General features: G+C 42.8%; 1 protein-coding gene across 1 annotated transcript in view; it reads left to right on the top strand.

Moving 5' to 3' along the window:
• The window catches only part of KIAA1958 (KIAA1958 ortholog), a 65,441-nt gene that overhangs the window by 16,752 nt on the left and 21,984 nt on the right, over nucleotides 1-26,705 (top strand). The window contains exon 2 of the mRNA XM_075739769.1: nucleotides 15,641-16,908. Coding sequence (XP_075595884.1) covers nucleotides 15,753-16,908 — 1,156 coding nt within the window. The 5' untranslated portion in view covers nucleotides 15,641-15,752. The remainder of the gene's footprint in view (nucleotides 1-15,640; nucleotides 16,909-26,705) is intronic.

Below are 26,705 nucleotides of genomic sequence, written 5' to 3'. Positions count from 1 at the left end.
CCCAGGATACCTGTCCCTGCTCCCACTGCCTGTGCATTTCCTTCTTGCCCTTTAGTTTGACCAGCAGGTCTCGACTCATCTGTGCTGGTCTCTTGCTGTCCTTTCCTGATTTCTTACACCTGGGGATCAAGAGCTCTTGCGCTCTATGGAAAGTGTCCTTAAAGATCTGCCAGCTCTGTTCTGCTCCCTTGTCCTCGAGGGCAGTTTCCCAGGGGGTTCAATTGACTAACTCCTTGAACAGCTGGAAGTTTGCTTTCCTAAAATTCAGGATCCTGACTTTACTCTTTGCCTGACCCACATCCCTCAGGACTGTGAACTCCACCAGTGCGTGATCACTGCAGGCCAGGCTGCCTCCAATCTTGACATCACCGATTAGCTCACCTGCGTGAGCCTCGCCAACTTGTTGTGCCCCACCAGCAACTTTCTCTCACTGGTAAGGGCTTGCAATTGGAAAAAGCCAGCCATCTTTGCAGGCACCTGAAGAATGGTGCAAGGCATTAATACAAGAACACAGTACAGATTTTTATGTCTTAGACTAACCTTAATAGTAAATAATCAGCAGTTCTGACTGGAGCGGCTCTTTCTGAGATGAGGAGATGAAGCTGTCCAAGCATGTTGCCAAAGCAGTCATTTTGGAAGAATGTCAGCAGAAATTCAAGAAAGCTGGTCAGGGCAGTCCAATACACTTAGACCCTGTACTAATGTAAGCATTTTCTTTTTCACCTTTTCTCCTTTTTGTTTGGTTTCTAATTTATAAATAAGAGCCTGTGTCATTCCTCAGTATAATGCCAAAATAGCCCTTCTAGGTTCTGCTTTATTCCTCCAAACAAGACATGTCCAGATATCTGCTGAATCTGCATGAACAATTATGTGTAAGAGGCCTGACTGGCTTCAAATGCGAATAGACTCCATGACACAGTTGGATGAACAAATATCTAATGTGTGCATGTCTTTGCTGAAAATAGTTACAAAAATTAGATTATGTTATAAAGCTCTGTGTTACCTAGAGTCTGTGAGCTTCAGTTATTCTTGGCATGTTTTCCAGTGTTTGTAAGTAATTGCTAATAAGTTATTCATAGCTGAAGAGAGTTACAATAAATTAGATATCGATATCAATGTCCCTGGAATGACTGTATGGTACGACACTTCAGCTCATATTTATGGGATAAAGGTTTCTTTTTTCCTTTTTTTTTTTTTGTTTGTTTTTGAATGAGCAACGACGGTGTATTTTCTACTAACTCTATTCCAAGACCAAAATAAATGCAACCACAAGAAAGAATTGGTTGGAAACCAAGTTGATATAGTAAAATATCTTCTGGTATATTTGAAACTTACTGTGTTTAAAGAAATATTTTGGTTTATTGTCTGTCTTTTAATTGGCAAGAGAAGAGAAAGTCTGGAGTACCACAGATGGAAGGATTTGTAATTTTTAAGGTTTTTTCTGTTATCTTTGGAGAGACTAAGAAGTTTATCTGGATGCATTTCCTGAAGGAGGTTAGTGGTGTGATATTGACATATGTACCTTAAAACAGATTACTGTCCTGCTTGCAATTACTTTTATTCAGCTGTTCTTACTAGCATTCATTTTGTCTAGGGCCATTTCTCACTCTAATTGTTAAATGAACTGGTATGAGCAGAAATGGGTAATTTTGTAAGGAATTTCCTCATCTATTTGGTGCAATAGATCCAGTACTGATGAAGCACAGACTGTAATGAAGAAGTGCAATACACTAATGTAACAATATATGCAACAATATATTCATGTTTTTTCTTATACACCCCCTTCCATTTTACTGGTCGCATGATATGTAGTCTTATTTTTATTTGCTCTGCCAAACATTCAGCAGTGTAAGTAGCATGTTGTTCTGAACTCCAGTTCTCCAAAGGCTACATTTCTGGTTTTGAATCTCCAAGAGGAAGTAAGGGCTCTTGAGAGTCTTCCATGACAGATAGAGTAGGTAGAGCTCTTATTCTGAAGTCTTCTTTTGTGTACCAGCCACCAGTGCCTCTATATGTAAAACATCAATATTCTGGGCATTCTCTGTTAATCATGCACCATCCCTAAATCTCCATGTTGTACATGCTAAATCTTGCACTGATGTTAATAAGAACTGTGCTTGCTTGAGAACACAAATTTAGCTCTATAGGGCAAGGCTTTGGAACTAAAGCTTTGAAAAGCTTTTGGGCTAAAGCTTTGAAAAGGTTTTTAGACACTCAGGGTCAGATTTGATAGATGTTTACAAGCTTGCAGAGACCTCTGGAAATCCCACTCAGTACTGTCCGTCCTTTTGATTACATAAATGCCTCTAAGAACTGGGACCTGGGTTAACTGAGCCAGCCAAGGTCAAAGGGACCTTTTCCACGTACATACATTTAAGCCCCCTGTAGCTCAGACCTGCAGACTTTCAAAACGCGGTGCAGAACAGCCCATGTAGGCTCCGTCTTGGAGGTCTCCACGTCGTACTGTGGCCCGCTCCCTGCTTTCTCCATCACGAGCAACAGCAGCAGGTCAGGCTGCTCGCCCTGTGGGGTTGCCACCAAGTCCTTGCCTGTATGTAGGTACAGCATCATGGGTCTTCGATCTCTTTGGGCACTCTCAGGGGACCCATCTCAGTAATCTTAAAATGTAATCTGTTTTAAACCTTGGTTTAAATTTTAGGATAGTCTGAATTGATCAGTTATATTATGTTAGAGGCACGCAGCTGGAAATGTTTCCAGGGATAATAGAAAAATTGGAGGATAGTTGGGTGGAGCATCTATAATTTTTTTATCTACTGGCTGTTAACTACAGGATATTATGCAGTATTTCTGATTGGCTTACATTTGACTGCAAGTCCTCACTTTTACTGGCTCATCTCTAGGGCAGATTTCATACTACTGTTTTTTTTCCATCACGTCAAATCTTGTCTAGGAAATTTTTTAGGGACTCAGCTGCATGTGATCTGATATGTACAGTTGGATACAAGCCTGTTCATGGAATAATCTGTTGTCTTTATGTTTCTTGTATTTTTTCAAGTCTGCTCTTTCTTGCAACTCTTTTCTGCAAGTTGATTTATTTGTGTTTGGGGTTTTTTGTTTTTGTTTGTTTGTTTAAGGTTTTAAAAGGAAAACACAGGGCAGGACCTCAATCTGATACCAGTAGTTTAATGATAAGGGTAATTGTTGATACGTCAAAAAGTGCACTGTAAAGACAGTTTCAGAATGTTTTTCTTGCTGAGAATTAAGTCCTTGGAAACTCATTTAACATCCAAAACCATCTCTGTGTTTAAAAAAAAAAAGAAAACCTAACCTCTTAAATTCTAGCATAGAAAGTGTATAGTATAGTATAGAATTTCATCCTCACACAGAAATGCTGAGTTGCTGTGATTGGTCTAATTTACAGAAAACAACCCCTCTGTTTTGTGTAGATGCTTAATAATGTGGTTTCTCTGGCACTATTTAGCCAAAATATGTTGCAATAGTTGCACTATTCCAATTTCTCTTAGTTTACAAAAGCCCTGAAGTGAGAGGAATCCTACAAATGAAAAATACAAACCAAATCTGGCACAGTAAAATCTTTCATCGACAGAAGCTGCTTGCATTTGCTCCTGAGGAATAGCATAATATAGTTAAGTTGTCTGGACTGGAACTGAAGGCATTGGTTTTCCACTACGAAAATGGGAGAGTTTGGTCTTCATAACTTGTGTGCAAGTCAGTGGTAATATTCCTGTTTTCTTTTTAGTGAATTAATATGCAGACTTTCTCTTAATACAATTTCTAGGAAAATGAAAGACCAGGAAAAACATCTTGCTTGCAGGCTATGTGTGCTTCATTCTTCTCCTTGTAATTCTAAAATTAGAGAGGGTGCACAAACTTCATTGTAAACTCAGGAAATTATATACTTTAAAGATTTTTGAAACCTGTGGCATGATTAGAGAGTGATTATGAACTGCAAGCTGAGGCAAATACTGGTGTCTTTGATATAGTGTGGATTTATATTCAGATAATCTTGAGTAATGGTGTGAAGAAAGATGCAATTTTGGAAGAAATTTTATTGAATAACACAAAATAACCAAGCTGTGATACATAAGCCCCCTGGTAGCTAAGTAAAAGCAAGGCTTTTTTTCAAACACTCAGCACTTGAAAATCTTATTGTTGATATACTTTTCAGAAATGCTTTACTAGAATATACGTTCTTTCTTTAAACATGTCCTTTGTTGAATACAGAGCAAGTAAAATATGAGAGGTGGCTAAGATTGACTTGAGGCTACAGTAAATCTCCTCGCCACATTTTACTAATCTTAATGCTCAGGCATCTTCTCAAGTACTCTCCTGAGCTGTCCCATTAGTTATGTGGTATAGCAGTGTACATTGGTGTCACCATTGTATTTACCCCGATATTGCAGTTGACAGTCCTATTGACAAAGCTCATGGATATGCTGTGAATACTGGGTCTTTGCCCCGGCACCGTTTCAGCAGAGCTGTTTAACCATTCAGATGTTGGCTGGATGCAGAGTTCCTGGTCACTGACGTTTCTGCCTCCTCCCCAGAGCAGCTTTTATCCCAGAGGCTCCACATTGAGTGCTACAGGTACCTAAGCTTGGTTATTGTCCAATAACTTGGGTATTTTTTTTGTCCAATAGCTTGGGTATTATCCCTGCTTGGTTCAAGACCCAGTTCTGGCAAATGCAAACCAGGGACACATTGCATTCGCTCTGGAAAGCTGTGTTGCTGTTGTCACACCCCCATAGCTTGCCCCAAGTGAGAACACCAGCTCCTCTATGAAGGACAGCTTGCAGTCATTAAAAGTGGAGGTAAGAGTTTCTAGCACTTACTTACAAGAGATTCTGAATTGAGAGAAATGGAGCAAGAAGTCTTATCTTTGTTTCCTGGAGGTTTGACTCTCTTACCAGGCTTCAATCCCACTCTGAGGGCTACAGGGGTGGCTTTCAGTTCTGATGAACAGTTTGAAATTCCTGGGGAAAATCTGAGCATGGACCAGAAACCAAACAGATCCACAAGGCTGTTTTCCAGAGCTGTAACACACCTCTGTAACTGTGTTTGAGCACAGCCTGTATATTTACACATGACTTCCAAAGCCCTGAAAAGAACTTCAGAGAAAAACCTAGGAGCAGTGGGGTTAGTTACCCACTCATGCTGAATTCCTCAGCAAACGTTGTTGGAGCCAGAGCATGGTAAATCACTTGTCCTGCTGGTTTTTATTTTGGTTTGGTTTTTCTGTATTAACTTTTGGTAGACAAAATACGAACTCAAAGCAATCTGTCTTACAGGGATCAAAGGACTGATGACTCAGCTAAAAATGCCATCTATCAAAGATAAAGATGCAAGAATTATCTGAGTGTAGAGGCATATTTGAATCAGTTCTGGCTCCACAAAGAACAGAGATCAAAATTCACCCATCCAGGGAAGTCACTGCAGCGACATTATTCCCCAGGCAAGTCCAAACTCATAAAATAGATGTTTGGGTCTGTTCAATGACCACTGAGCTCAATGGAGTCTTCACTTCGGTGGGTATTGGATCAAGGCCTCCTAAGCAAATTTGACAGTGGATAGTTTGGCTGCATCACAACAGCTGTTTCTTTCTGTGCAACAGTGGTCCTGCCTGTATTCAAGTAATGAGCAACAGTGTGGTGATAAAAATGTCAGAGCTGGAAACCTTCATTTTGGCTTTGCTGTAGAAAGACGCTACAAAAAGGACAGACTGGGTTTGAAGGTGTGGAAAAGTACAGTGTCAGACCCATTACAACCTCGAAGGTAGAGCCAAATTCAAACAAGTGGTAGTTGCACAGCTTTCCATGGGCTTATATCCCTGATGGATTTTGTCCTGATCTTCATTCTTCCTACATCTTCTCCACTGTTGCTAGTGGAGAAAGCCACGAGTGCAACTGAAAATGTTTGCTCTCTCCATGCTTTCACTCTGGAGGACTTTCTACCATTGTAGGAATGAATTCTGAAGTAAACACTGAGTAAATCATTGTTAATAATATTTTTAAAAGGAGGATTTGAGCTGGCCCAGCTGGTGTATTTTTATTTTGGAAGTTCTGTTTTATACAGAATCATTCCTAACATATGTGTTGGATCATATATATATTTGGTTATTTCTGGCCACTGCAGCAGTCAGCATGCTGAAATGTAAATGTAAATTTGATAGTAGTGCAAAGAGAGCTGAGGCAGGGCTAGATTCATTCTAGCTGCAGGAGGTGTCTGATGCTTTAGCATTTCAGTAATGCGGGACTTGGCTTGTGGGTTCAGTTCAAGGCCATTTAAAACTGGTTGTGTTTTCCCTACATCAAAGCTTACATTTTTAAAAGTGCATCAAAAATTATTACATAGGAGCAAATTTCTGAAAAGCGCTTGGTGACATGGTGAAGACTTGAAAGTTCATTTCTACTCCTTTTCCTTCTCCAGTCTTGGAGTTTAAGGTACAGCCAGAAACAAATCCACATATGTGTACTGAGCACACAGTTGTGTTCATTCAGTGGTACTTACATATGCACCCCCACCCCCCCAAAAAAACCCCAAACCAACAAGCCACAAACAGTTTTGTGAGGGAGTGCTTATTCATTAAATTCTGACATGCGGATGCCACTTGAACTAGAGTGCTGAGGCAGAGACAGTGAGGCAGGCAAGCTAGATTTCACCGGTGAAGCGAGCGGGTACAAATGCTGCCCAGCATTGCATGTTGGTGAGATGAAACACCAAATCAATGCAGCTCATGGAGTGTAAGTAGAGAGGGAAATTATTTCGATGTTAGGTCCCTGCAGTTCCCCTCAGCCTGTATCACTAACCTGGGGGCACACAATGATCATTGAATATTTCATCTAACAGTGTGTAAGTCCTCAGAACTGTTAGTGCTAAAATTTGCTTTCATTTGTCAGCCTGAAGAAACACAGCTTTCAAGCCAAGGTACAGAGTCCATCTCATCTTTCAGGTCTTTGCTGCAGACCACAGTAAGAAGTGGCTGCATTAAGAAAATGAGTTATGTTTCATTGAGGCTTTGAGAGAAAGTTTTGGGGATGCACTTGCAAAATAGTGAATTGAACAAGCAGGATTTCTCTGTCTTCCATGTTTACACTATTCAAGCCCTGTAACTAGGTTTACACTGTTCAGTGCTTTCAGAATCCTAAAATCTTCTCTGGGTTCAGCTGTACTCTGCTCAGTTGTAAGCAGTGTGGAGGGTTAATATTATACAGATTTATACCTTGGTGCTACAGAGCTTCTGGGAAGAGCATGGCACAACATGTCCTTTATGGGATATGCAAGGAAAATGCAAGGTTAAAAAAATGAAGTGTAGCGCTGCCAGACTAGTGCTTTGACTTCTCTGGAGCTGGAGATGCTCAGCAACTTTGCAGATACATCTGTGAACTCTAGAAAGCTCACTTTCCTTTCTGACATGTTCCTGGGAAGGAAGATCCTTCTTCAGCAAGACGAAGCAGCCCCATGCATTTCTATACCATTCTCTGATGATCCTGCTTGCTGCAGATGAGGACGACCAAATCAGGCCTATATTCCTGAGGACTGAAGCTCAGGACTGGGAAGCACCAGCACAGGGGTTGGCTTGGAAGAGGATTCATGATAAGGAATTAATGTGTCTGAGCAGTTATCAAGAGAGTTACAGTGAGCTGTGGCAGAATGGAGTGAGGAACAGGTCAGTCTGAGGAAGTTTAAATTGAAACATTGTCATCTGGATGAGAACAGAGGTTCTTAGGTGACAAGATCCTGCTCAGATCATTCAGATTTGCTGCACCATCTGTTCTGCTCCCTTTACACCTGCTTCTCCTCTTGGTGCTCTTTTGGTCCCTCTTTGACCCTTCAGCCATGCTGTGCAGGAACAAGGCTCATGTAGCTCCTGTTCAGTGACTGCTTAGGAAAAATGCAAAAATAGAAGCAGTGGTGCTCATAGCATTACATTTGGAGTAAGGATTGAACCCCCAAACTGTTCCTCAGTCCATTCTACTGTCAATGGATGGATCATTTCATTTTGTGAATGAGGCTCAGAATACTGTGGTAGTCTTCCATGTGAAAAGGCAAGGAAACCCCCAAACACTGTCCCAGCCAAATCTTTCTCTTTCTCAGCCAGCTGAAGGAGTTTCACCAGCAAACAGGTTTTGCTGCTTTCCTCAGGCTTGCTGTGATGACAGCTGCAGTTGAAGGCGTGCCACATTTGGCAAGGAGAGTGTCTTCCCTGAAGACTAACCATCAGCTGAGGAGGAGCTGCGGTCTTGTGGAGCAAGTGTGACAGACAGCAACGCAATTATTTTGAATGGAGAACAGCACTGCTTGCCCAGAAAAATGTATGGGTATTTCTTCTTCTAGTTCCCCCTGCACCCCCATCTCAGGAAAGCATTCGTGGTGCTGCTAATTGGTGATAAGAATGGTAATCGTGGTTCATTGTGGATGAAACCCTGCCCTGCTTATTCAATAGCAGAGATCCTACTGACTTCAGAAGGACCAAGATAGAAGCACAGAAGCTGTGAGACACACAAAAGGGAAGGCACTTGCTACACATAAATGATTGAATCAATATAAAATTTGGGATGTGCCTAGAATTGTGAAGGTGGAAAATTAGCATGATTTGTTTTGTACCTACTGTATTTACTTCTAAATCAGTTCTTACAGAGCTACAAACATGAATAAATAGTATAAGCTGACATAATTTGGACATAGTAATTTTGTTCAAGGTGAGAGGTTGCTTTTCCCTTGAAGACACCAGCTGGAGATTGTACAAAAGTGTTAAGGGAACAGTGACAAATGAGCATAGCTGGAGGAATTATTCTCTAGTTTAAGGATACGTGACATTGCCAAGCTATTTCACAGGCTTGCCGAACTGCCAGAATTTGTGAGCCTTTACTCTGTAATTGATTCCCTTTTGTTTCCTGGAGAGACACTCAATTAAAACCATGTTTTCCTAACTAAAGGGAATCATGTGCAATTTGTGTCAGAGATGGAGGTCTGCCCCTCTCCCCCATGGTAAGTGGGAGACCTAGTTGATTAATACCTTGCCTATACGGTGTCATTATTTTCTGCATGCTTTCTTTCTCTGCATGTCTGCTTCTTCTTGCTTCATAGTCTTTCTTTCAAGCAGAAAGTAAATTCAATAATATTTGAGTTGACATGGAAATTTTGTACTCCTGAAGTCTAAAATTAGAGAAAATGCACTGACCTATTCCTTCCCTTCCAGTTTGCTGGCCTGTTTTGAATGAATGATTGTCCATCTCAGTCCTTTGAAAAGTTGATGACATCCTTAGCAATATCAGTGAAGAAATGAAAACAAAGCAAAAAAGGCTGAGCTTTAACTCCACTGTTAGTAGCAGTTCCCTCGTAGGAGATAGTGGGGAAGGTAATTAACAGTGCATGATTTTGAGTGCTCTTTTGCATGTCTGGGACCTCATCTGGGGGACACAGCAGCTCCTGCTGAGTCTGCTTCAGCCTCTTAATTTGGGAAGGAGAAATACTGCCTGCAATCCTGGCTTGACTGCTAATGGGGCCTATGAGACCGCAGCAGGACACTGGGGACCTCAGTGCTGCTGTGCCTTCTCTGAAAAATGGCCATTTGGATTTCTGCTGTTACTGACTTCAGTCCTTTAGCAATGTTAACCATTTGGCTTAAGAAGTGCTAATAATAAAAGAAGCCCTAATATTGTCCATTGGCTAAAATCTTGAATGAGATAGATCTTACACCATGGTAGCCAAACCTTTAATTCACAGTGCCCTCAACCTGTTAGCTAGCAATTGTGTTTCCTTACTTCTAAGTATGAAAAGAAAGATCTGTCAAAATGAAGCAGTGCTTCCCCTTCAGATGGTGATGGAGTTAACAGCCCAGTAAGTTTGGCCAGGGCAGAGAGGCTGAAAACAGAGAATTTAAAACATTCTGAGCTTCTTTTGCTGGTATGAAAGAGCAGACCCCAACACACAAAGGTTTGGGACCTCTGGATGTAGAAGCTGATAAAACATTACTTCTCCATAAAAAAAAGTCAGGTTTCAGCTGTTGTAAGATTGGTTTGAAATCCATGCTATCTAAAATGAGTAAATGCAGGAGTTTTTATACCTTTTACTATTTTAGGATTCAGGTTTCAGGTGTGAGATTAGAAAGATTATTTTTTATTATTAATAAAAGTAATTTTTGCATCATAGTCTTACTTGAGAATCTTGGGCTTTTAGAAAATTCTCAGTAGTATTGACCTTGGGATCATGTCCCAAGGGCTGGTTAATGTAGCCATGGCTATACTGTTCCCTTGAACAAAAATCAGCATGTAATAGAATTTCAAACATACATTTGTGTGATGCAAGTTAGTCTGTGTTGATTTGTCTAAAGTTACCCTGGGAAGTATATCCATTGCTAACTGCCTGCGAGTCTGTGAGAGGACAGGATCCCAATAATTTCTTGCCTTCTTTACAGCAAAATAACACCCATCACCCTCCCTGAGCTGTAGGTCCACCAAATACCTGTTCCAGTATGCAGATGCTGCTGGAGGACACCTGCTTCCCACTGCACACCTCTGCTTCATCCAATTTTTTTTGTATTCAGCTCCTTCACTGCATCCTCACCACTGCTGCCCCCTTTCCGAGGGAGCTACGTCACAGATTTCCCCATTTGTCCTGAAGTACCTCACATGAGATCCTAACCAAAACTCCACTGCAACACTCATGTGCAAGGAGGCAAAGGAGGACAGGTAGTTGAGGTAGCCAGGTCTTTGTTCCCCACCGGTGTTTGTTCATTCTGTGCATGGGATAAAGGAAAGCTGGTGGCCACAGCTACCAACTGCTGTTGCTCCTGGGACTTGCCTGGTGTCAGTGCATCTCCTCTGGGTCATAACAGAGGTCCTGTTCCTACTGCTGTGTGTAAAATCAGGAAGAATTTTGTCTGCATTAAACTAGCTAAGCCAAGACCCATCCTAGAGCATGGAAGAGAGATGCTTTTTAGAGGTTGCTATTTTTCATTACCCTTTGATCACCAAGTATGTCTCCTATGGCAAAACCCTGGTTCTGGATACAGAAAATATTCCATTTATCGAATCAAATCATATTCCAGTTAATGCATTAAAGGATCTCAAGGAATGGTTTTGCAACAATAACACTTTCTGGCATAGCACTTACTCTGTACACATTAGTCTCCACAGCAACATGTTGTAAACGAGGTCATAAAAGCTAAACAAGCCATAAAATCAGATTCTTAATTTAGGGTCTGGATAGCCGCAGTGAATTTCCAGCACCTAGATATGCTTCATTCTGAATTAGATATTGCTAGGCTCTGAACTGCAGAAGAGTACTGTGGAAGGTTAAGGCTTCACCGTCTGTAATGCAGTGAAAGTACCAGTGTTATACACACTGAAACTATACTGTTTTCCCAGCTACAGTGTGATTCCAGAGTATCCATCTTAGCAGGTTATTAAGCATGAGTCATCTTATCTAATCTTGCCAGTCTGAATGAAGGACTTATATAATCTTCGAAATGTGATTTAGCAAACGAGAGCAGACTGTCAGCATGCTGTCTGACTGAGCAGACAAGGTTCCTCTTCAGGAAACTGGGCAGATAATGATGGATTTGCTGTGCTTTCTACAGGGTGAGTCCCTCCCTGCCAAATGGCCATTGTCAACTTCTGCTGCAGCTGGCGAACCGAAGACACATTGCTTCTGAATAACTGATGTCTCTGCATTTTCAGCCCTGCACAAGCAATCTAGACCATGACAGTTGACCTGATCTCATTTCCCTGTGGGGAAAATGGTTCTTCAGCCAACCTGGGTTTTCTGTCTTCCCAAGATCACCCCTGGTCGTGCAGCAACTGAGCAGCTCCATGCTTTCCCATGGGTTTGCACTGATGTAGCCCCTGACTATTCCCCTGACCAAAGCTCTCCCTCCTTTCCCCTCTTCACTTTCTAGATTGTCCTCTTTGGCTTGTGTGAGTATGGTGTTACTCCTCCCATCTTTTGGTGTTTCTTCTATTGTAAGTCCATATATTTGAATATACCAGTCAGCAGAAATGTGGATGCCCTGCGGGTTTGGACCCTGTTAAGATTGACAGTGTATCTTTAAAAGGTTTAAAACAAATAACAAAATATAACAAACAACTTTTAGATGTTTAAAATCTGTATGTTTGAAAAGGGGAGCCTTCTGCAGTGCCCCACTTGCAAGGTGGGGACCTACTGCGTTTATTATACTGCACAGTGGTCATGCAAGGAGCTTTGTGTTACAGGTGATGCTATGAGATCTGTACAATTGCTGGGGTTTCATCTGGGCAATAATAGAAGCTGCAGTTTGAGTTAACGTAGCAGTTGTTCTGTGTTCATGCACCATGGCTTGAGCTACTGCAAAATCAAGCTTGAATCTTACACCATTTTTATGCTATTTCCTAATGATGTGCTTCTTCCTCTTCATACATTATCCATGTCATGCTTAATTTCAAAGATGTTGGAAGAATACCTAGAACTTTGCAAAATACCTAGAAATTCCCATGGTGGCTCTATTCTTGACCCCACCAGTGAGGCGCAGCACCTGGGTGGGGAGGAAAGACCCATGCCAAGCCTCGTGGAGGGAATCGTAGGCAGTACTTGTCTGTTCCGTTTCCAGTTTTGGTTTGCACAGGCCACCCTTTGCCTGGTGAATGAGAGCGGGTGGGCAGGGATATGCAGGCTGCAAAACCAATGAAACACAGCCTCCTCACCTCTCTTGGCAGAGATCAAACACAGTTATCTGCAGCTAGCTGGCAGGTGACTTTGTGAAGAGTGAGTAGGCAGCTAGTAATTTGTGTTGATTTTAGGGAAAGCGTTCTCCAGAGGCATGTAGCCACCATGTAGCTGTCTTTTCAAGCCACGACACAGTTCGTTTTGCATCTAAAAATGCTTGTGTAGAAGAGGATGGGGAACAAAATGAGGTGTAACATTGGCATGAATGCTGCATTTCAGTTGGGAAAAATGGAAAGGGCTTTTCTGCCTATATGAAAATATAAGTGAGATGAGAACAACAGGAGCTCTTGCAGGTCTTGTTCACAAAGCACAGGAGGGAGAAGGTTAGGGAGAGTCCCCAAACAAGCTTGCAGAAATGAGCAGAACTTCCCAGTTACTTTAGCTGACTGAGAAAGTCACCGGAGGTGAATGCTCTGTCATCAGGTGTATACAAAGAGAGACACTCAGACTTTGCTATTATCTGAGAGTGCTGCAGTTTCTTTGGTATCCCTTGATTAATGAAAAAAGTTCCACTTAGGTGATAATAATTTAAAATATATATATATACCAAATTGAAATTGTATTGAGATGTGATCCCTCGTTTGAAAAAGTGACCTCTAGCAGGAAGCAGCTGGCGAGATAGGAAACATGGATATCGTTAGAGGAATATAAACGTACTTTTAATCTCTATTAATTTAGCTGAGCAGTAACCTCAAAACATTCTCACTCCAGCCTGTGCCCAGCAACCACGAAATTTTTAATTGTTTGAGCTCTTTTATTACTGATCTTCTCCAGCAACACAAATAACCTTCATTTTTAAAAGAAAGACAACAGTGTAAAGAAAGAGAGACTGTCCAGTTCTGAATTAATAACAGTGAGGACCCTGGGTGAGGGCTATGTGTTGGGGTCCATCTGTGAAGAGCTGACTTTCTTACAGACCTCTGGAGTCTGAGCTAGCTGGACCTGTTGAAGTCAGCTAGAGATTCACCATTGATTTTGATCTATTTCAGCCACGGTTCTTGAGGAACTTTACAGTAGGAGGTAATAAATTCCCACCTCAGAAATGGACTACTGAGGGGTCCTGTATCCCAGTAGTGGGATCTGTGTGAAAACTGGAAAACTGGTTTGTGCCATCTTTCTCAATGTGAGTATCGCTCTAGAATTGTACAGATATTTGACTAACTGTATCTCATTTGGTTGTGGGTTAAAAAAAAAAAAAAAGATTGTTATTGCAGTAATTAAGTATTAAAATACCTGGATAACAGGAAAATGGGCAATGACTGCAGCTTAAATCTGGAAGTGTGTGGAATACAGAACAATATAAGCAAAATAAAAGTTAAAAAATAATTATTAACAGCAAATGTTGCTGTGAACAACCTCCTACAGTTGGTGATTTAAACAGATGGTTTAGAGCAGATGCAAGAAGCCGACAGACGTATACAAACTGAGCATTCTCACTGCACCTTAATTTTTTGTCAGGGCCCTGAGGGACCCGTGGGCCTTAAGAGCTCTACCCATCCTGCCCTGGGACCCCCACCTACCCCCTGCCTATGGCCCAGGAGTCCCATTTCAGCTCAGCCTGGGTCTGTCAGCCCAGTGCCCAGTCCTGGGGCTGTCCCAGCTGCCTGGCCCCCAGCCACCGGTGTCCTGGTGTTCATCAAGCAGTGACCAAGCCCTGTGCCATTAATTCTAGACATACCTTATAGCCATGCTTATAGAGAAGCTTACTACTCAGATTGTTGAATTTTGATACCAGATATCTTGGTAAACTACTGGGGGAAAAAAAGCTACAGGCAAACAATTTCAGTATTTTTAGCTGAGTTATGTTATACTTCCTTGCTCTTCTTTGTTTACTGAAAGAATGGTTAATCTTTAAATTTACTTTTATTTTTTCCTTCTTAAATGAATGAAGCATCTCTTGCATCATGTTTCACTGTCTTTTTTATAGTGATAAAAGAAATGCTGATCAGAAAAACAACTGCAAGGTCTCCTAGAAAGTCCTAGTGCTGAAATCATGAGAAGTTGATGGCTTGCAGTCTTGGTGGGATGAGACCTTGCCTGGAAAGTATTTGCACCATGTAGACAGGAAACAGTTTCTGGCAGGAAAAGATAAACATGCAAAAAGTTTTGTATTTTTATATTTGACCTAAAATATTGTAGGATTCATGGGCTTGGAACCCAGAAGTCCATGCCTTGTGCTGAATTTCTAAATAGTTTTGATGAAAATGGCAAGTCTTGAACAGTATCATGATTTAGATCTGGGAAAACAGACAATGTGCTAAAAAAGCAAAAGGTTAACTCTCGGATCTTAAAGAAGGGTACGACTTAGTCCTTGCACGTCCCTTAAGCTTCTCTTAAGCCTTTGCACAACAGATGACTCTCAGTATAGCACAGCAAAGGGTGAACTTCTTTGGGGTTTCCTTATATTGAAGACTAAATTTTCTTGCCTTCATTTTGAATGCCTCTCCAATTCAGTTGAAAAGAAGATATTTGATACATTTGAGAAATGTGCATAAATTTTGAAAAATATCACGAAGTTTCGTCAGGTGCAGAGAAGTGAATACGTTGGTGCTTGATTGCTGCCCTGATGTTCAAGATTAATTGTATCTTTTAAGATTTTATTTATTTTTCATTTCCCAAGTGTGAAGACACAGTCACCATCTTTTGGGCTGCATTTGCATTTTGTCAGAGGTTTAAGCTTCAAATCATATTGCCACCAATACTGAACTGGCTTGTTTAAAAAGCCGTTTTATCTTATTTTAGTTGTGTATTGCAGGGATATTTCTTCCCTTGGATTTTAAGGCAGATTTTTTGCAGGTAAAAGGAGGAATGAATGCTGTTTTGAGAAACGTGCCTTGGAGCGAATGCAATGAGAGTGAAGTGGCTTTAGCTGAACTCACAAATGTTTCACTTGCCCATGCAAACATGGTCTTGCTTTAGGAGTGCTGAAGAGCGGGGTTTTGCTCTCTGTTTGCAGGTGAGCAGCAAGCATGAGCTTGGCAACCTGTGACTGTGAGTGTCAGGACCCTGTGATCTGAACTGCATCTCCATCTGACTTCCCAGTGGCAAGGTGCTGTTGATCCTGTACCATGGAGGATTGCCTTCACACCTCCTCCGAAAACCTCTCCAAGCTGGTGAGCTGGGCCCACAGCCACGGGACCATCTGCAGCCTCATCCCCAACCTCAAGCACCTGCTCTCCGAGGGGGCCCATGGCAACCTGACAGCCATGTGGGGCTGTAGCGCTGGCCATGCCTACCACTGGCCCCTGGCTGCCACTTGCCGAGCCGGCTCCCAGGAGCGCGTCTGCTTCCAGGACAGCCGCAGCTTCAACTCGGACAGCCCCAGCATGCTGGGGGTGCCCTCGGAGGCACAGGCCAGCCCCCTGGAGCGCTACCCGGGTCGGACGGGGAAGGCCAAGCTGGACTGTACCCGCACCCGTGACTCCTGCGACTTCTCCTACTGCAGTGAGCCGTCAGAGCTGGGCGAGCCCGTGGAGGAGTATGAGGATGAGGCCACCCTCTTTGACATGGTCTGTGAGTCCTCCGTCACCGATGAGGACAGCGACTTCGAGCCGCACTCCCACCGGGCCCCCGCTGGCCCCCGCAAGCGGCCGGCTGCCAGCCTGCCCACTGCTGCCCAGGCCCAGCCTGCTGACGAGGGTGGCAGTGAGGTGCTCCTCAAAAAGATCAAGCAGGAGCTCCCTGAGGACTACTACATAGTGGCCAATGCCGAGCTGACAGCCGGTGCCGACGGGCCGGCCCTGGCCCTGATGCAGATGTCCAAGCCCAAATCGCAGGCCCAGGCCGGGCCCTCCTGCCTGGGCCCTGCCAGGGCCCTGCCCCAGCCAGCTGTGGGCCCCGATGCTGACCCACAGCGCCTTTCTGCCTCCCCCCCCGGCCCGCTCCGGCTGGCCACACAGAGGCCACCCCGGGGCTCCCTGACGTCCCCGGCACGGGGGGCAGGTGGTGGCCCTGTGGCTGCCCTGCAAGTGCCAGCCACCAGCTCCAATGCCACTGTTGCCGCTGGGAAACCCATTAGCATCCCCCTCTCAGCCCTGCAGCTGCCTGGTCAGGAGGAGCCACCGACCGCTGAGGAGACCCTCCCGCCCCCGCCGCAGCTGGCCCTGAGCAGTGAGGCAGCCGGCTCGCCTTCGGTGAGCACCGAGCCCGAGGTCAGCTCCAGCCAGCAGCAGCCCCCTGCTGCCCCTGCCGCCACCCCCGAGGCAACGGTGCAGTCAGTGCCAGGTAGGACGCTGGGCGGGAGTCGAAGGGTGGCAGCATTTTGGGGGTGGCCCCCCAGGCATGGCTCAGTCAGGGGGCGGCCAGGGAGGAGGTGCTGCATTGCACCAGGGTGCCCTGGTCCCACCGGCTCATAAGTCAGTAGATAGCGAAACCCTCCCCACTTGGAAGAGGATTTGGAAGACCTCAATTAGGCAAAGGCCAGGAGCACGCCCCGTGAGAAAGTGTACTACTGCCATAGGGAAAGGGCTTTTTTAGGACAGGTTTATAGGTCCATTTTGGGTGCAGTTGTGTCACGGGAGAGGGCATGCAGCCACCTTGCTGTATGCACAGGGTGGAGAGAACATGAAACCTGGCTGTGCACTCTTTTAGTGAACCAGAAAGAAGTCTTAGATGGAGCCTAGAGTTGGGGATCAGGTGTTGCCTTCACCCTGTCAGAAGAGTGATGTCTGACATGGAGGGGCAAAGGAGGGCACAAGGAGAGTACCTGGAGAGGGGTTTGTACTTCTATAAATCTTTATTAAATGGTTTCCCTGACCATAAATCAGAGCAGCCTGAAAGAAGGACAACCACAACCTTAACTGTGAATCATAACAAACTTTAAAACAAGAGAAAAAATTATTTTTTTTCCCTGTTCTCGGTGGAAGTTCTCATATCTTGTGTCCTTCATTTTTTTCATCTGCTGCTGCTGCCAAAGCACTGAGAATTGGCACAAACAGATCAACATTATCGGATAAAGAGCATGTCGAAACAGCATACTTCTGCTGAATGATTATCCCATGTGCAGAATGCCTACAGTGTTGGCTGTAGGTCTTCTGGAGGGGGAGGAAATCTGTTTCTTGAGCAAATTCGCCACCTCCCTCAGGACCAGAGAGTAGGCAGTGCTGGTTTTGCTGTTCCAGCTGGTGAGTGGTGCCATCCCGGGAGGAGGTGAGGGCAGGAGTGAGTCCTCCATCTGCTCACTTGCTGGTTCAGCCTAGGAGTGTCTCGTCAGACAGAGCAGAGCCAAACAGCAGAGGGGGAAAAAATTGCCTGTATGCAGTCCACGTGGCAGCTTCTGTAAGCACTAAAAACAATGACTTTAACAACCTGGATGATACTTTAACCTGGACACCCTGAAACCTGATTTAACACTAGTAAATCTGTTAATTGGCAAGAGCCTTCAGATTTTGTTGCCAAATAAAAGAATGGGCAAAGTTAAATACCCAGTTTTGCTGTGTAAAACCCCACTAAGCATTAGAAATTAGAAAGGATGATAGTTGTCTTAGTTACAGCAAAGAAAATTCTTCTTTGGAACCCATTTCTGTGTGGCTGCATCTTTGAGACTGCTATTTTGTAGCAGTCCTGTCACATAACATCCCCCCTGGAAATTCCTTGACAAACTCCATCTGGTTTAGAACTGACTCTGCTCAGCTAAATATGAGAGATATGGGATGCCTGATGTCAATCCAAATTGTGTGGTTTGCATTCCTCAGTTTATAGCACATCACTGTTGTATATACTAGAGCTGGTTTCTACCAACCTGCACCTGCAACTTGCTCAGTCTCAAACTTGCAAGCTGAGACAATGGAATAGAAACCTAGGCAGAATTTCTCCGTGGAGGTGTGTCTTACCTGGGAGAGTGATTTGCTTTCAACAGATTCATGAAAGAAGCCAAAATGTTTCAAACTGCTTTTGCCAGGTCCTCAGAAGCCAAACAAGGTCAGCAGTTGATACTGCTTAGGGTTAAACCTTACAAGAATGGACACAGTGCCGCATTTTCACTTTTATATAGTTTCCTAGGTTGGTCCCTGCCTAGTGTTTCACTATGAGGACAAAGTGTGATTGCATATGAATTTACACCCACTGCGTAAATCAACCCTCAAAACATCCTAGTGTTTCTTGAATAGACAGCAGTGTTATCTCAGTGTGCTGTCCAAATTCCAGTTCAGTCAGTCAGTTCTCAATACTTCAGTTTCTTGTGTTGTTCTCAAAAGTGTTATGCTGTTCCTCTCCTCAGCCTGATACAGTGTTGTTGTAGTATGCTGTTACTGTACTCAGAGGTAGCTGCATTTTAACTAGGGTAAAATGATTGACATACAGCTAAAACTTGATACTCACGTCAGTTAAGTCTCCAATTTCCATAGAGCCTGCTCCTTTGGGAAAGAAGTGCTGGCATTAATAAATCTTCAAGTTGCAGAGAAACGGGCAATGTTGGCAAGTGAATTTATTACAGATGTGTAGTTCTGCACAGCAGATTGTTGCAGATAGAATGTGGAGGTCTGATTAAAGACTAGGCTAGGGTGATTGCTCATGTACAGTGATTTCATTAGGTTGTCTCTTAACAGAGAGCGATGTACTGGAATTGGTGCATGATATATAAAATTTAAGCAATATTGAACTACAAGAGGATGTTTATCTATCCTGTGTAAAAATGTTTCTCTCCTAAACAGACAGAAACAAGGACAAGTATAATCCTTATGTGAAAAAAAAGGCAGGAAAACATTATACCAAGGAGCCAAGAGCTTTTGTTAGTTTATAGACTCAGTGGATGCTTGACAAAACAAAGGTACAGTTCCAAGTGAGCAGGGAATTTAAATTCTGCCTTGTCCCCTACAAAATGTTGCTTAATTTTAAAATAATATATGAAACCTTGCTCCTGGTCCCATTTGAACTGGTTGTATGTTTATGAGGTCTTTACAGGACTAAGGCCTTAAATGCTAAGGGTACGATCCAACCAGCAAGAAATATTACTTTGAGTTTTAGCTTAAGTCACATATCCTTCCATTTGTATCAGAAGACACAGCTGATAGTTTCCATGCATGGTAATCTCATAGGTCATGAAAGTTTGAGTGAGATTCTCCATGAAATCAAAAATATTGATTATATATGTGAGCTTAAGCCAGTTTAAGCCACATTATTCTTTTGAATTAGTTTCTCTTCCAAACATTTTTTTTTCTCTTTTAAATTGTCTGTCTTAAATTAAACCATGGCAACTAAATGTGTAAGCTGGGACTTCTCAAAGGTATTTTTGTGTCTTAAAAGTCAAGTGGCATCCCAATGCAGATTCAGTAAGGTTAGACACTGATTTCTCTTGGGTTCACGTCTCCATCTAAGCATTGTGGAATATACAGAATTATTTTTCTTAAACTTCAGCTCTAATAAGTGGACATTCATCTGTAAATTTTCAGATTGTTCTTTACCACTTTATTAGCAAAGCTTTCAAGAATACATGTGGATATTATTTAGTCCTTCTTTTCTTGTGGAAAAAATTAGAGGACATAGATCTGATAGGAGGGAGATTTCTGCAATACTGAAGAGCAGGGAATTTATGCAATTTCTACTTCCCAAAAAGCCTCTTTTGTTTTTTCCTTTTGCTAATACTTGGTCTACTTTTTATGTCCAAGACCCAGCAAGGGCAAGGTAGGTCACAGCAGCGAAGATGGAAGGTGAGTAAGAAACATGATGCTTTAGGTTGCGGTACATGCAGCCTAGAGAAATTAGTGGCATTTGGATATCTGAAACCACGAGTGGAAAAGATTTGGTGTTATTGCAGAGGGATATGGAGGAAGACTATGGTTCAGAGGAGGATAGAGCTTATTGTGTAGGAAGGCAAGTTTTGATCCTCAGAGAGGTAGGACTTACTTCATAAGCAGAATTACTGAAGTATTTATGAAGAATATTCACTTTCCACCTGAAGACTGAGGTGAAGTTGTGCTTTGGATTAACAAGACAGTGCAGCAAGACTTCTCTGGTCGAACACTAGTCCAACACTATAAATTCAGCAGCAAAGAGTTCCATGAGGATACACTAAAAAGATGTCAAATACTTATGTACAAGATGTGCAGAACGCAAAGAGTAGTGAGTAGACATGCAGAATAAAAGATCCTGTAAATGAAGTGACTAGGGTTGTTGCTTCTGTCAGAGACGTGGCAAATCACGTCCTACGGGTACCATCACAATGCTATCATGCATATGCATCGCTGAACTTGCCAGGCTGCCAACTAATATTTTACATGTACAGGTGTTTGCAGAGTTTGGAAGGGAAACAGGTTGTCCACAAGCACCACTGCTTTCTTAGCGTGCTGCACACTGTCCTTCTGCCATGTTTATTGAATGGTATCAACAGTTGAATGTGCGCTATGATCAATGGTGCCCTGGTCTGAACTGAGGGCATACTTAGCCTTGCTGACTCTGAAGTCTCCACTCTGAACTCCTCCCTGTCCTTTTCTTTTCCGTAGCTGGCATGTCAGGATCCCAGACCAGTGCCTGGTGATCAACTTAGCCTGGTGACTTGGGCAAGGATCTAGTTCTGGTCCTGTGCCCTCGTCACGGGAAGGTGTGAGCAGGGATTGCAGCCTTTCATGACTGACACCTAACATGGGTTGATTCTTGCTCTACTCTCAGTGTGGACATCCCTGTCAGTTCCAGGTGTTCATGTAATGTCTCTGTCTGAACATGATCATTATAAAATGCAGTGCATCTGGGTGTTGTCTGATACTGATGTAGAGCTTTTAAGTGGAATATTTTAAAGTGGTTTTCTGCAATCAAAAGAACTAGAACCTCTTCCTTTCCCCTCTTTGCAGTTGTGTGGGTTTAAATTAAGTGGGAGCTGAGATCTTCATGTGATTGTAAGACTTAAGGATTAGGAGCTGTTAGATGAGCAACTAAACGTTACAAGACTTAGGAGAAGGAAGTCCCCCACACCTCATGGATTGCCAATTTCTACTAGGTTTAGCTTAAACTCCTAAATCACTGTTTACAATGCAAAGAAAAAATTGTGTCATTCCAAAGCAGTGCAAACAGAAAAAAATAATGCCTTTTTTTACACGTATATAAAGCATCAGCCATACATACAGAAAGGCCAAATTAATCCCTGCTGTAATTCTTCCAAGTCCAGTGGAACTGTGCCAAGAATTAATGTTACACAAGGCAAATTATCACATCAAAGAAAATTACAAAACTTTATTTAAGCTTTTGCAAGAACACTCAAATAATTGCTGATCGGTCTCTGTATTTGCAATTTCCATACAAAGATTGATGACTTTCGGCTAAAGTGACTGCTGAAGCCTCCCTCCAGGGAAACACACTGCCGAATGTGGTCAAGTGAACAATTAAACATGTAGGAGTGAGACAGTCTCTTCCTCTTTGTGTTGGACTAAAGAGTTCAAAGTCCACTGGTGACTCTTTAGGTCCTATAATTGATATCTATTCCTGCTGTAGTCGCTGATCTGAAGATAATAAGTGCTGAGATACGTAATCACAAAAACCATAGGACTTTAAGTTAGAAGAATAAAATTAGATTGTTATGGTTTTAATCATCAGAAGAAGGAAACTAGTGAGTTGATTAATCCTGCACTGCCACTGCCTTCTGATGGATTTGCCAGCCCGGTCCCACCCTTAATTATCTGTGTCCAAATGCGGTTAAATTAGAAACTAATGTTTTGGGGGCTGTATTCTAGAAGTTCTGCTAACGAGGCTGATATTATTTATATTTATAGTACTGTAAGGGAGTTCTGTTTAAAAGCAGGACAGTATCATAGAAAGGACAAATTCAACCCTGGCAAAGTAGTCATCTATTTGCTTTTATCATCTAGTTACACAGCATGACAAATTAAAAAAAATGAAACCATAGTACTGATAATTCTAATACAAGATTATGTTTTATGAAGCTGCTCCTACAAGAAGCATTTATCCAGTTATTAATTCTTGCAGAAGAACACTGAAATGAAGACTCATCAAGTATTACAACATCTTTAGATTTTCACTGTACTTAAGAAATATATTTATCACCATTTCAGGATCCCACATGTATTTTCTTTAGTGGAAATTCCTTCCAGACACAGAAGGCTCCTGCCAGCTTCTTTGCAGACTTGAAGACCAGCTGTGGATTTGTCATGTAGAAGGTGATCTTCTTGCTGTCCTAAATATTATTTATCAAAGCAGCTATGCACACAAGAGATTAGGCTGCTGCTTTTCTTCATGCCAGGGCTTGTTTCCCCTGTTCACCATGGACTTCCTATGAGTGGAACTACCTGCAGCACACAGAGATATCTCCTGGCAACGACGTTACTGGATATATATGTACATTTTGGAGGAAACCATTCATGAGTAGTCATGCTGAATGTAGGCTGGTGTGGGAGACATTTGGGGATGGGCTTTGCATTGTATTCTTGCAATAAAAGCTGCATAGACCTATTGATCCTCTGTAACAGGTGAGGAATGGTAGTTTCCATGCGTTCTGTGGAAGTTGCTTGCCTGTAGCTAGGAGGGAGTTGAATCTGCACCCTCAGAAAGATGTATTGCAGCCAGGCCTCAGCAGTTTTTAAGGATTAAATCTGTAAAGTATGCCAAGTTCAGCTGCCAGCTGGGAGTATGCTCTGGGCTTCTGAATAGAAGAATCGCATCACTGAGAATTATTGACACTTCATTTAAATATGTATTTTTAGTTCAAAATACCATAGCACAAACAGTATTAAGTAATATAGTGTGTCATACCAGGAGAGAAACTGCCCACTTCAATAAATGGTTGTGTTCTGGAGCATCACTGCTTATTTCAGACTTAGAAATATACCCTCTCCCCCATTACCCCAACATGAAAGGCAGAAAAGCAAAAAATAAAAAGCACAAGTGAGAAGTAGAAAACAATCATTTTTGCAAGACCAACATGATCTAGGTGCTATGCTTTCCTTTTCACTAAAGGCGTATTAAACAGACTATTGTGCAAAGTGCTGTGTTTTGTGATATTGGTATAGAAAGGAAGAAAATAAGCCCTCTGCTAGTTCCAGCTGTGCTGAAAACATATGGAAACAACAAAGGAAACTGTACATCACTTTATTTTTAGGAAATAGATTATTATTTAACATGGTGTTTTTGATCACAGATCTGTTTTCTTTGTGTGGTCTTTGCAATTGCTCTGTTTAATTTTGAAGCTATTTTCATCTTATGATTTGTGAGTCTCTAAGTAAGAAAAGGGAGGCAAAGCAAGATCAGATTGGGATCTACAGAGGAGATGCAGCACAGCCGCCAAGAGAGACACTGACCCTGGAAAGGCTTCAGACATGCACGTTCCTTTTGCACTTTGAATGGTGTGCTGGAATGGAAAGGGAGCACAAGACTGGCATTTTAGGTCAGCATAATTTCTGAGAGTGTTTTTCCACTTTTTGAATGAGGCTGGTACTTCAGTAAATATATCTACAGAAGAACTACCTCACATATGTATTCAAGGTTTAAGCTTTTAATAGCAGCAGTAAACCTTGAGAAGAACTGTTTTCACCTGTCTCCATGATGGGAGCATACCATTTTTGTGTAAGCCATTCTGTGAAGCCAGCACACAGCGACTTCTCATTTCTCCCATTTTTCTCATACCTAAATTATTTCCCTGCTACTGAGTCTTGTTCTGTCATGTCGAGTGCACCCTCAGCAAGTTTGCCGACGACACCAAGCTGCGTGGTGTGGTCGACACACTGGAGGGAAGGGATGCCATTCAGGGGGACCCTGACAGGCTGGAGAGGTGGGCCCGTGCGAACCGCATGAAGTTCAACAAGGCCAAGTGCAAGGTCCTGCACATGGGTCAGTGCAATCCCAAGCACAGCTGTAGGCTGGGCAAGGAATGGATTGAAAGCAGCCCCAAGGAGAAGGACTTGGAGGTATTGATTGCTGAGAAGCTCAACATGAGCCGGCAGTGTGCGCTTGCAGCCCAGAAAGCCAACCGTGTCCTGGGCTGCATCAAAAGAGGCGGGACCAGCAGGTCGAGGGAGGTGATCCTGCCCCTCTACTCCGCTCTGGTGAGACCCCACCTGGAGTACTGCGTCCAGCTCTGGGGGCCCCAGTACAGGAGAGACATGGAGCTGTTGGAGAGAGTCCAGAGGAGGCCATGAAGCTGATCAGAGGGCTGGAGCACCTCTCCTGTGAGGACAGGCTGAGAGAGTTGGGGTTGTTCAGCCTGGAGAAAAGGCGGCTCCGGGGAGATCTAATTGCGGCCTTCCAGTACCTAAAGGGGCCTACAGGAAAGATGGTGAGGGACTGTTTATGAGGGAGTGTAGTGACAGGACAAGGGGTGATGGGTTTAAGCTGAAGGAGGGTCGATTTAGATTAGATGTTAGAAAGAAATTCTTTACTGTTAAGAGTGGTGAGGCACTGGCACAGGTTGCCCAAAGAGGTTGTGGATGCCCCATCCCTGGAAGTGTTTAAGAGCAGGTTGGATGAGGCTTTGGGCAACGTGGTCTAGTGGAGGGTGTCCCTGCCCATGGCAGCAGGGGAGTTGGAACTAGATGATCTTTGAGGTCCCTTCCAACCCAAACCATCTATGATTTGATGATTCTATGTCATCTTCTTTTTGTGCTTGCAGCAAATCTAGAACCTGCTTGAGCATGAAACAGATCAGTAAAAATTTCTGAGTGTATTTTCTATTTATCTTAGCAAGGTAACAATTTTCAGTATAGAAATACTTGTTTGAATTTTTCTATAAAAGAAAACAGAAGCATGACAGTAGATACTTTATCATGGCTGGCACAGGAAGAGCAGTGCTTACTAAAATATCCAGATCCTGGAAGCACAGATTCGTGCTGAAATCCATCTTTCTTTGATAAGGTATGCTTAAATGAAGCATATGCCCATGCTGTTTGCAGGAAGTGTTGAACCAGGCTACTAAATCGAAGCCGAGAGAGAGAGAACCCAAAACACCTACTTTTCCTGATGAATCTTTCTTGCTGGAGCACATGGATTGGTCACACAAAAGCTGCTTTTGACATTGGTCTGAACAGCTTGAGTGTGGCTCGTGGCCACTATGGGACGGGTGGGCAGAGCTGTATTTTTGTTTCATAAGCCCACATTTGTCTGGAGCGAAGCAAAAAGGCAGGGTGCTGCTGATCACATGAACATGGTATTAGAGGCAGCAGTTTCTGTCCCTGGTGGGAGCTGGGAACAGGGCTTCCTGCAAGCATATTGTGTAAAAAGTGGTGCTGAGGACCTTAGTCTGATGAAAGCTTCACATTATATGCTTAATTATACATTGACAATTAAGTGCATTGGCTGCATCTAACAGGTAAGCTCCCGTTAATTTTAATTAAACAGTAAGTGCACACATGCATGCAGAAATACTGTACGTGTTCCTGTTGGTTAAACTCAGGATATCTTTAGACTGGCAGTGACACTGCAGCCTGTTGTTGTTTTTCATTAACTATGTCTTCATGATATGAAGATAATAATATTTAATCACTTGCTGCTTTGCCCATGGTGAAAAAAGAAAAAAGAAAAAAGCTGGCCTTCTGTTTTGTTCAGAGAAGGAAAAAATTGACATAGAGCTATTCTGACCCAGGTCACATCACCCCAGTGGAAAAGCTCAATGAGCTATATTACAGAATTATTTCAAGCAGGACATACCTGTACCCAAAAATCAAGCCTGTGAAACAAGACTTTCATCTCTGGTCTTTTAATAGCTTGTTTCAACTTTCTTTTTACACTTACCTCTCTCTTAACTGGGTATATCTGCCTAATCTCCACTTCACTACTGTGGCTGGTCAAGGATAACAGTATGAATGAGCCACAGAAGCACGGATGTTTTTGTATGGGAATAATTTAATTTTGTCCACAACTTGGAGCACTCTTCAGATTGTGGTGAGCTCTGTCCTTCAGTCGTGAGGATGTGCCAGGTTATGGGGATATTTTTCTGTCATTGACTCTTGGGAAATGGAGCTCTGCCAATTGTTTGGGACTTGCTCTCTCTTACTGACTATACATCCAAGAAAACAAATTAACAGATAGGAAAACTCTTCTTGGCATTACAGTGCAGCATTCATGCCTGTATGCTGATATATGCTTTG

The sequence above is a fragment of the Balearica regulorum genome, chromosome Z, assembly GCF_011004875.1.
Source record: "Balearica regulorum gibbericeps isolate bBalReg1 chromosome Z, bBalReg1.pri, whole genome shotgun sequence".
In the NCBI taxonomy this organism is placed as follows: Eukaryota; Metazoa; Chordata; class Aves; order Gruiformes; family Gruidae; genus Balearica; species Balearica regulorum.
This window is presented reverse-complemented; position numbering and strand designations above follow the sequence as displayed.